General features: G+C 38.1%; 1 protein-coding gene across 2 annotated transcripts in view; it reads right to left on the bottom strand.

The window, feature by feature from the left end:
* The window catches only part of LOC110499532 (heparanase 2), a 229,610-nt gene that overhangs the window by 45,352 nt on the left and 171,295 nt on the right, over positions 1 to 12,963 (bottom strand). For both annotated transcript variants that reach the window (XR_016489499.1, XM_036956206.2), the window contains exons 7-8: positions 6,116 to 6,209; positions 529 to 635 (exon numbers count right to left, since the gene is read on the bottom strand). Coding sequence is in view for 1 of the 2 variants with exons in the window: in XM_036956206.2 (XP_036812101.2) it covers positions 529 to 635; positions 6,116 to 6,209 (201 nt within the window). In the remaining variant the exon portion in view is untranslated. The remainder of the gene's footprint in view (positions 1 to 528; positions 636 to 6,115; positions 6,210 to 12,963) is intronic.

The raw sequence follows: 12,963 nt of genomic DNA, 5'->3' as shown, positions 1-12,963 counted from the left end.
ACACATCAGCTGTACGTGACCAGGCAAAAATGCTTTCAGTACTTGATTCATTCTCTGATCCTTTGATTGGGTGGACAACATGTCAGTTCATGCTGCAAGGAGGTCTGATATGTTGGAGGACAGCCTCTGGAAAATGTCATAATTACTATGTAAGTCTATGGAAGGGGGTGAGAATCAAGAGCCTCCTAGGTTTTGTATTGAAGTCAATGTACCAAGAGGAGGACAGACACTAGCTGTCCTCCAGCTACACCAAAACAGTGTGTTTTAATCAATTATTTGGTGACATGTGAATATATTTAGAATAGTTTTATCTAAAAATAATTACTTTTTCAATATTTTACAATGTTTATTTTTATGAAATTCACTGGTTCTCCCCTTCCTCCTCTGAAGATGCCTCCACTGACACACACACAAACACACAAACATACAAACACACAAAAGTGAGAATAATGCCAGAGTGAGATGATACTTTGATTGATGTATAGAGTTTTTGATTGATTCATTTATAGATAGATTGATTGTACTTACAGAAAGCCAGCAGCGTAGGTATCAGAGAGGTTGTTGGTTCCTCCAGCCCACGCCGGACCCACTCCACCCAACCACACCTTCTTACCAGGAGCATGGCTATTCACTACCTGAGAGACACAGAGATAGTGAGAAAGAGAGAGTGTGTGAGAGAGGGGGAGAGAGAGAGAGAGAGAGAGAGAGAGAGAGAGAGAGAGAGAGAGAGAGAGAGAAGAGAGAGAGAGAGGAAAGAGAGAGAGAGGAAAGAGAGCGAGAGAGGAAAGAGAGCGAGAGAGGGGGAGATGGAGAAAAGAGAGAGAGAGTGATGGGGAGAAACAACAGAAAAACAGGGATGAGATCAAAGAAAGAGAGAGAAAAAAATTTGGAATGAGAATCTCCTTTGTTCAATGACAGCAACATGAGGTCAGAACATTTCATTTAGTAAAAAAAAAGAAAACGAATAGAACCTCTGAACTGAGCTGAACTGGACAGTCGATCTCATCCAACTAGTCCCATCCTGCTGGCCCGGAGCCAGATACAGCAGCTAACCCTGGTAAATGGATATCTGTCCCGAGGACCTGTTCTCTCTGCTCTAGCATGTCTGCAAACCATTACTACTGGCAGCAAATGGACACACACGCACACACACACACAAGCACGTACACCACAAGCCTGCTCACACACGTTTACATACATGCTCACACACATATAGCATATACATACTCTATATAACATATACATACTCTCTATAACATATACATACTCTCTATAACATATACATACTCTATATAACATATACATACTCTATATAACATATACATATATACATACTCTATATAACATATACATACTCTATATAACATATACATACTCTCTATAACATATACATACTCTCTATAACATATACATACTCTCTATAACATATACATACTCTCTATAACATATACATACTCTATATAACATATACATACTCTATATAACATATACATACTCTGTATAACATATACATACTCTATATAACATATACATATATACATACTCTATATAACATATACATACTCTATATACCATATACATACTCTATATAACATATACATATATACATACTCTATATAACATATACATACTCTATATAACATATACATACTCTATATAACATATACATACTCTATATACCATATACATACTCTATATAACATATACATATATACATACTTTATATAACATATACATACTCTATATACCATATACATATATACATACTCTATATAACATATACATACTCTATATAACATATACACATAGACATACTTTATATAACATATACATACTCTATATAACATATACATACTCTATATAGCATATACATACTCTATATAACATATACATATATACATACTCTATATAGCATATACATATATACATACTCTATATAGCATATACATACTCTATATAACATATACATATATACATACTTTATATAACATATACATACTCTATATAACATATACATATATACATACTCTATATAACATATACATACTCTATATAACATATACATATATACATACTCTATATAACATATACATATATACATACTCTATATAACATATACATATATACATACTCTCTATAACATATACATACTCCATATAACATATACATACTCTATGTAACATATACATATATACATACTCTATATAACATATACATATATACATACTCTATATAACATATACATACTCTATATAACATATAAATACTCTATATAGCATATACATACTCTATATAACATATACATATATACATACTTTATATAACATATACATACTCTATATAACATATACACATAGACATACTCTATATAGCATATACATATATACATACTCTATATAACATATACATATATACATACTTTATATAACATATACATACTCTATATAACATATACATATATACATACTCTATATAACATATACATATATACATACTCTATATAACATATACATATATACATACTTTATATAACATATACATACTCTATATACCATATACATACTCTATATAACATATACATATATACATACTCTATATAACATATACATATATACATACTCTATATAACATATACATATATACATACTTTATATAACATATACATACTCTATATACCATATACATACTCTATATAACATATACATATATACATACTTTATATAACATATACATACTCTATATAACATAGACATACTCTATATAGCATATACATACTCTATATAACATATACATATATACATACTTTATATAACATATACATACTCTATATAACATATACATATATACATACTCTATATAACATATACATACTCTATATAACATATACATACTCTATATAACATATACATACTCTATATAACATATACATATATACATACTTTATATAACATATACATACTCTATATAACATATACATATATACATACTTTATATAACATATACATACTCTATATAACATATACATATATACATACTTTATATAACATATACATACTCTATATAACATATACATATATACATACTCTATATAACATATACATACTCTATATAACATATACATACTCTATATAACATATACATACTCTATATAACATATACATATATACATACTTTATATAACATATACATACTCTATATAACATATACATATATACATACTTTATATAACATATACATACTCTATATAACATATACATATATACATACTCTATATAACATATACATACTCTATATAACATATACATATATACATACTCTATATAACATATACATACTCTATATAACATATACATATATACATACTCTATATAACATATACATATATACATACTCTATATAACATATACATACTCCATATAACATATACATACTCTATATAACATATACATACTCTATATAACATATACATACTCTATATAACATATACATATATACATACTTTATATAACATATACATACTCTATATAACATATACATACTCTATATAACATATACATATATACATACTCTATATAACATATACATATATACATACTTTATATAACATATACATACTCTATATAACATATACATATATACATACTCTATATAACATATACATACTCTATATAACATATACATACTCTATATAACATATACATATATACATACTCTATATAACATATACATATATACATACTCTATATAACATATACATATATACATACTCTCTATAACATATACATACTCTATATAACATATACATATATACATACTTTATATAACATATACATACTCTATATAACATATACATATATACATACTCTATATAACATATACATATCCATACTCTCTATAACATATACATACTCTACATAACATATACTATAACATACATTCTAGTTTGTTTCTATTTTTCGTGTTTTTTTATTTGATCTGACCTAGTATTTATTCAGTCCTCTTCCTTATTCTATTCTGGATGATCTATTTCATTAACCTTTGATGCACGTACGCACACACTCACACACAATAGGGGGCACACATCATTCTTTGATTGATTTAATGGGCTTTAGGGGGTCCTTCCCTCTCTTTTACAATGGAGAAGAGTTGGGTATTTTCTACCAGCTCAGAGACTGTGACTAGATCTTCTCAGGGCTAGGCCCCTTTTTTCTCCACGTCCCGTCTGAATGACGTGCCCAAAGTAAACTGCCTGTTGCTCAGGCCCTGAAGCCAGGATATGCATATAATTGGTACCATTGGAAAGAAAACATTTTAAGTTTGTAGAAACGTTAAAATAATGTCAGATAATATAACACAATAGATATGGTAGGAGAAAATCCAAAGAAAAACCAACCAGATTTTTTGTTGTTGTTGAGAGACCATCCTCTTAGAAATGCAAGAGAAATGTCATATTGACAATTAGCTCCCTGGATGTAATTCCTATGGCTTCCACAGAGTGTCAGCAGTCTATGTTCAAGGTTTCACGCTTGAAACTTCAAAAACGAATAAGAAATATCAGTTTTAGTAGAGGGGCAATGTCTTGAAAATGTGTGTTTGCGCGCGCCATGAAGACATTGCGCACCTGCTAAAATCGGTTTCCAAATGAACATACTTCTTTCAGAAATAAATATTATAGTCTGATTACATTTTAGGGTATCTGAGGAGTAAATAGAAATGTATTTTGACTTGTTGAAACAAAGTTTAGGGGTAGATTTTCGGGTTTCCTTTCCCTGCATGTTGAACGAGTGGATTACTCAAATCGATGGTGCCCACTAAACAGACTTTTTGGGATATAAAGAAGGATTTTATCTAACAAATCAACACTACATGTTATAGCTGGGGTTGTTTGGATGAGAAATCAGAGGAAGATTTTCAAAAAGTACGTGAATATTTAATCGTTATACGTGAATGTATGAAACCTGTGCCGTTGGACACCTGGCCCTAAGAAGTTTTAATTAATTGTGAGCACGACCGTCCCACCCTACAGAGACAGACAGACAGACCGTCCCACCCTACAGAGACAGACAGACAGACAGACAGACAGACCGTCCCACGCTACAGAGACAGACAGACAGACCGTCCCACCCTACAGAGACAGACAGACAGACAGACCGTCCCACCCTACAGAGACAGACAGACAGACCGACCCACCCTACAGAGACAGACAGACAGACCGTCCCACCCTACAGAGACAGACAGACAGACCGTCCCACCCTACAGAGACAGACAGACAGACCGTCCCACCCTACAGAGACAGACAGACAGACCGTCCCACCCTACAGAGACAGACAGACAGACCGTCCCACCCTACAGAGACAGACAGACAGACCGTCCCACCCTACAGAGACAGACAGACAGACCGTCCCACCCTACAGAGACAGACAGACAGACCGTCCCACCCTACAGAGACAGACAGACAGACAGACCGTCCCACCCTACAGAGACAGACAGACAGACCGACCCACCCTACAGAGACAGACAGACAGACAGACCGTCCCACCCTACAGAGACAGACAGACAGACCGTCCCACCCTACAGAGACAGACAGACAGACAGACAGACAGCACGACCGTCCCACCCTACAGAGACAGACAGACAGACAGCACGACCGTCCCACCCTACAGAGACAGACAGACAGACAGACAACACGACCGTCCTACCCTACAGAGACAGACAGACAGATAGACAGACAGACCATCCCACCCTACAGAGACAGACAGACAGACCGTCCCACCCTACAGAGACAGACAGACAGGCAGACTGTCCCATCCTACAAAGACAGACAGACAGACAGACAGACAGACAGACAGACAGACAGACAGACAGACAGGTTCTTATGGACTTTTTTTTCTCTCTGAGGGAAGTTACTGCTCTAGAGCTGACAGTTGAGACCCATAGAACTGTGTCCTTACAGAGGTAAGGCCTATGGAGGGAGGTAGCAGACAACAGGGGAGCAGGGGAGAAGCAGGGCGGGTGATTGGCGGAGGCACGTGTAACAGAGGTGATTTGTTGAACCACTCCTACATGATGAGTGACATTGCCTGAGACCTTGTTTCAACCCTTGCCTTTCTCTCACCTTGAGTACTTTAGTGATCTGTTCGGTCAGGGTGTCCAGCAGGCGAGTCTTCAGAAAGTCCTCTACTTTGGTCACTCTGCTATCCGTGTAGTAACTACAGACACAACAAAAACAAACACAGAATACAGGTGACTTCTGATAAATGCGCAGGGCGTCTTTTGTGACATCATGGTTAGGTTGTATACATTATACTTTTTTTCATCTGATGCTAAACGCCCTCACTACATTACTACACTTTGCACATTAAACAGAGTTTACACTTATCAGAAAGTATATTCTCCTCATTCTCACAATTCTCACAATTATTTAATATTAACATTTAACATTTACTATGTTAGTAAGCTATGTAGATAGTTATTCCCACAAATTATATAGACTTTTTTAATGATTCCTAAGATCATTTATAATGTCCCCCAGCTGAATTAACAACGTTTTGCCTGATTTGCGTCTCAATCCACCACATCAGCCTTCAGATGTGGCCAGACTGTGTTTGTCAGAACATTAGACATCCTGAAAATCAGTCTCCTCACAAAATGTCTGAAGCCTTACAAGACTCATCTGAAGGTAGCTCTGTGCCAGTTTAAAAAACAAATGGAAGTATATGGAAGTAGTTTAGTGGGAATAAAAAAAGGGTTACATTTGGTAAATAAATAACATCATAATGTCCTGATCTTTCTTCTATCTCTCAGATAGAGGACAGACACTTCCTTTTGATGTATGTTTGATGTATGATGTATGTCTGTTATTCAGTGTGTTTCTATGGGCTAATAGCAATAAAGACAAAATACAATGTTTCATCAAATATATTTGTAATATATTTCTTGGATACCTAAACGGGTCCTAAAATTCTAAATCAAATAGCTAACGGATCCTTGGCTATTTGAGAAGGCCGTGTCTTTGTGAGACGCGGAGTAAGTGAACGGATTATCTCCGCGTGTATTGTTCCCACCGTGAAGCATGGAGGAGGAGGTGTGATGGTGTGGGGGTGCTTTGCTGGTGACACTGTCAGTGATTTATTTAGAATTCAAGGCACACTTAACCAGCATGGCCACCACAGCATTCTGCAGCAACACGCCATCCCATCTGATTTGCTCTTAGTGGGACTATAATTTGTTTTTCAATAGGAAAATGACCAAAAACACACCTCAAGGCTGTGCAAGAAGGAGAGTGATTGTGGTGCATCAGCTGACCTGGCCTCCACAATCACTCGACCTCAACCCAATTGAGATGGTTTGGGATGAGTTGGACCACAGAGTGAAAGAAAAGCAGCCATGAAGTGCTCAGCATATGTGGGAACTCCTTCAAGACTGTTGGAAAAGCATTCCTCGTGAAGCTGGTTGAGAGAATGCCAAGAGTGTGCAAAGCTGTCAGGGTGGCTACTATGAAGAATTTATAATCTAAATATACATTTTGATATTTGGACTTTTTTGGTTACTACAGTACATGATTCCATGTGTGTTATTTCATAGTTTTGATGTCTTCACTATTATTCTACAGTGTAGAAAATAGTAAAAATAAAGACATACCCTTGAATGAGTTGGTGTGTCCAAACTTTTGACTGGTACTGTAAATACTTCAGACAATTCCATGTAGCTTAGTAGAACCCTCCCCTCCTCCTGAGACAGGGCTTAGAGACTTATGTTAATGATGTACTAAGTACCTGATCTACTAAAAAAATCCACAGGCGCTTATTTCGTTGATCCCTTTTTACTGCAGCTTCCTGCCCTCTTGATTGTAGAACCTTTCACACACATTTTTCATTTTCTAAACAATTGCTTCTGGTGCTATCTCTAAGATCTGGAAGGCGATGGATGTCCTCCCCCTTCACAAAGGCGGGGATCCTTCTGACCTAGATAAACTGACCTAGAACTGACTTATATAACTTTATGACTTAGATCATAAGAATCACTGTGCTGACATATTTATAGATCCAAGGCCTTTGATGCTTTCGACCATCCCTTATTCCTTCAAAGGTTGTCTGAAATGGGCATCGACCAGGCGTGTTGCATGTGGTTTGGGAACTACTGTATCTGTCAAACAGGACACAATGTGTGCGTTCTAATGGTGTCAAGTCAAGTTATTTCAATATTACTAAAGGTGTCTCGCAGGGGTCGATTTTGGGACCTGTCCTTTTTACTACTTATATAAATAATATTGGTCTATCTGCAAAAACCTGTAAAGTTCATTTGTATGCAGAGGACACTTTTATGTATGCTAATACCCCTACAGCTGACCAGGCTATGTTGGAGCTGAAATCTGATTGTGCTGCCTTGCAGAAAGCCCTTGTTGATTTAAAATTGGTACTTAACGCTAGAAAAACTAAACGTATGTTGTTATCTAATTCTTGTACAAATATTTCAGGGGGTTTACATATTTATGCATTGGATGAGTTATCTGATTGTGCAGGTTCTAGCCTATAAATATCTGGGCTTATGGATTGACAAGAAATGTATGTTTGAAAAGCATACGGATGAGCTAGCTAAGAAGCTGAGATGTAAAGTAGGGTTATTTTATAGAAATAGATCTCTATTAACAGCAGGAAGCAGGTTGTACAGGCAACTGTCCTGCCATCTCTTGATTATGGTGAAACCATTTATCAGAATGCAGCAGCCACTACTCTAAAACCCTTGGATACTGTGTACCATAGAGCGATTTGCTTTATCACAGGTGACAGGTTTAATACTCATCCCTGGATCCTTTATCAGAAGGTTGACTGGAACTCTCTTAATTCCTGTAGATCACTTCATTTCTCAATTTTTGTTTACAAATCTCCGCTGCACAAGCTTCCAACATATTTCACTTTTCTGTTAAAGTATAAAAATACGACGCACCAAACCACCTCACGGGGTTAACTCTTAAGGTCCCTCGTGTCTCTACCAACCTAGGTAAACCAGCCTTTAGTTTTAATGCCCCCCCCATGTTTGGAATAATTTACAATCCTCCTTACGCCATGCTGATCCTGAACAAGAGGGCCCCTCTGGGGTGCGTGCTCAGTCCCCTCCTGTATTCACTGTTCACTCATGACAGCATGGTCAGGCACGACTCCAACACCATCATTAAGTTTGCCGATGACACAACAGTGGTAGGCCTGATCACCAACAACGATGAGACAGCATATAGGGAGGAGGTCAGAGACCTGGCAGTGTGGTGCCAGGACAACAACCTCTCGCTCAACGTGATCAAGACTAAGGAGATGATTGGAGGACCGAGGAGGACCGAGGATGCCCCCATTCTCTTCGACGGGGCTGTAGTGGAGCAGGTTGAGAGCTTCAAGTTCCTTGGTGTCCACATCACCAACAAACTAACATGGTCCAAGCACACCATGACAGTTGTGAAGAGGGCACGACAAAACCTATTCCCCCTCGGGAGACTGAAAAGATTTGGCATGGGTCCTCAGATCCTCAAAAGGTTCTACAGCTGCACCATCGAGAGCATCCTGACTGATTGCGTCACTGCCTGGTATGGCAACTACAGAGGGTGGTGCGTATGGCCCAGTACATCACTGAGGCCAAGCTTCCTACCATCCAGGACCTCTATACCAGGTGGTGTTAGAGGAAAGCCCAAAAAATTGTCAAAGACTCCAGCCACCCCAGTCATAGACTGTTCTCTCTGCTACCGCACGGCATGCAGTACCGGAGCACTAAGTCTAGGCCCAAAGGCTTCTAAACAGTTTCTACCCCCAAGCCATAAGACTGCTGAACAGCTAATCAAAAGACTACCCAGACTATTTGCCCCCCTACTCTTTTACGCTGCTGCTACCCTCTGTTATTATCTATGTATAAGTCACTTTAATAACTCTACCTACTATATTACCTCAATTACCTCGACTAACCGGTGCCCCCGCACATTGACTCTGTACCGATTTCCCCGTATATAGCCTCGCAACTGTTATTTTACTGCTGCTCTTTAATTAATATTTACTTTTATTTCTTATTTTTCTTTCGGTATTTTTCTTAAAACTGCATTATTGGTTAAGGGCTTGTAGGTAAGCATTTCACTGTAAGGTCTACCTGTTGTATTCGGCGAATGTTACAAATAACATTTGATCTAATTTTACATGTTGAGTTCTTGGTATCAATAGAGCAGTTTAGAACGCTGATGATGAATGAATTCACTGGTGTTTTGGTGGATTGAAATATTATTTTGTGATGTTGAAATGTACATTAGTCTGTTGTATTTTGCATCTATATTTCTTGCTGTTATATTGAATTATCATGTTGATTTGTGAATTGTTTGTTCTCAGGTCAACATTGAGAATGAGACCCTGGTCTCAATTGGGCTCCCCTGAATAAACAAAAGTTTTTTTTTTAAAATACAATAAAATAAAGAACCCCATACCTACTGTAAAATATGGTGGTGGATCTTTGATTGGGCTATTGGGCTATTATTGGGCTATTATTGGGCTATTATTGGGCTATTTTGCTTCCACTGGTCCTGGGGCCCTTATTAAGGTTAAAGGCATAATGAACTTCAGTCAGTACCACAACCTTTTAGCCCAAAACCTGGCTGCCTCTGTCAGGAGGCTGAAACTTGGCTGCAAGTCGATCTCTTCCAGCAAGACAATAACCCAGCAATACATCAAACACCACAAACAAATATTTGTGCAGCATAACATTTAAATGCCTACACCAGTAGAAATCCACTTCTTTGAGCTGAAAAACAATGGCCAGAGCTTACCCATGATTCAGCACAACGGTGTAAGTCAATTAAGCAATACGGCCAGAGGAGGTGTGGTATATGGCCAATACCACAGCTAAGGGCTGTTTTAATAAGCACGACGCAATGCGGAGTTCCTGGTCACAGCCTTTAGCCATGGTATATTGGCCATATACCAAAACCCCCCGAGGTACCCTATTGCTATTATAAACTGGTTACCAATGTAATTAGAGCAGTAAAAATGAATGTTTTGTCATACCCATGCTATTCAGTCTAATATACCACAGCTGACAGCCAATCAGCATTCAGGGCTCGATCCACCCAGTTTATAATAAGTCAACATTTTTGTCAAGTATGATATATTTGGGCTTGACAAAACCAAACTGCCCGCTTTGTGCAAATTCATGCCAATGACTTGTCTTTTCGTATGAAATGATGTGTATATTATTTCCCCCTTGTTTCATTTCAGGGTTTGATTTGAATGGCATTAATCAGCAACACCTGCAAAGTTCACAAGTCGTTACTGAGCTGAGCAACATAATAGATAATCTTTGCTTACAGCAAAGATGGTGGATAAAGGAAGACAGCTCACTCAGGCAGGAAACGAATGACAGAAGCAGAAGAGGAAGGAAACAAATTGGACACCAATGTAATAGCAGCTGGGTCTGTTCCAGTTAGTTCAATGACTTAGATGAAACCAGAAAAAAAGCAGCGACTGGGGTGTCGCTCTACCTCTTCCGTCTCTGGCTTCAGTTTTTTGCCAAAGCCTACACACGGCTGCCTACGCACGGCTGCCTACACACGGCTGCCTACACACGGCTGCCTACACTTGGCTGCCTACACTTGGCTGCCTACACACGGCTGCCTACACTTGGCTGCCTACACGCGGCTGCCTACACGCGGCTGCCTACACGCGGCTGCCTACACTTGGCTGCCTACACACGGCTGCCTACACACGGCTGCCTACACACGGCTGCCTACACACGGCTGCCTACACACGGCTGCCTACACTTGGCTGCCTACACACGGCTGCCTACACACGGCTGCCTACACACGGCTGCCTACACTTGGCTGCCTACACTTGGCTGCCTACACACGGCTGCCTACACTTGGCTGCCTACACACGGCTGCCTACACACGGCTGCCTACACTTGGCTGCCTACACACGGCTGCCTACACACGGCTGCCTACACACGGCTGCCTACACACGGCTGCCTACACACGGCTGCCTACACACGGCTGCCTACACTTGGCTGCCTACACACGGCTGCCTACACACTTGGCTGCCTACACATGGCTGCCTACACATGGCTGCCTGAACCATGGAGCAATTAAAATAGGGTGTGTAAACTAATGTTTTTGCACTGGCTCTTTTATTTTACCAGCAAATGATTATAATCCTTCGGATAATTTGTCAAATTTGGATGTTTTTTTTAGCTCGTCTGCATTATAATTATATATGGCCATTTTATAAATGTTCAAATTGCGTGATGTGATTGCATTTTAGAAACCCACTCCCACTGTCACCACAAGATGAATGGTTTAGACCACTAAACTTTTATGCAAATTGCATTGCCCGGTTCCCCGGGTGTGCAGGGTTTGCTTATTTTTGACCATTCCATTGACCTAAAGAAAAATCTCCACCCACCCGGGGCACCGGGCCATGCAACACAAACTGGCCCATTGCTTTAATATGTAGGAGCCATATTACTGGAGCTTATATTCTTTCTATTTCTATGGTGGATTCACGGACGCAGTTTAGATAATGCATTAATATATAGCTGTGCCGTTTAGATAATGCATTAATGTATAGCTGTGCAGTTTAGATAATGCATTAATATATAGCTGTGCAGTTTAGATAATGCATTCATGTATAGCTGTGCAGTTTAGATAATGCATTCATATATAGCTGTGCAGTTTAGATAATGCATTAATATATAGCTGTGCAGTTTAGATAATGCATTAATGTATAGCTGTGCAGTTTAGATAATGCATTAATGTATAGCTGTGCAGTTTAGATAATGTATTAATATATAGCTGTGCAGTTTAGATAATGCATTAATATATAGCTGTGCAGTTTAGATAATGCATTAATATATAGCTGTGCAGTTTAGATAATGCATTCATATATAGCTGTGCAGTTTAGATAATGCATTAATATATAGCTGTGCAGTTTAGATAATGCATTAATG

This window comes from Oncorhynchus mykiss, chromosome 20, assembly GCF_057628025.1.
Source record: "Oncorhynchus mykiss isolate SJ-2025 chromosome 20, ASM5762802v1, whole genome shotgun sequence".
NCBI lineage: Eukaryota > Metazoa > Chordata > Actinopteri > Salmoniformes > Salmonidae > Oncorhynchus > Oncorhynchus mykiss.
Note: the sequence above shows the minus strand (reverse complement) of the source record. Positions and strands in the feature narration are given on the sequence as shown.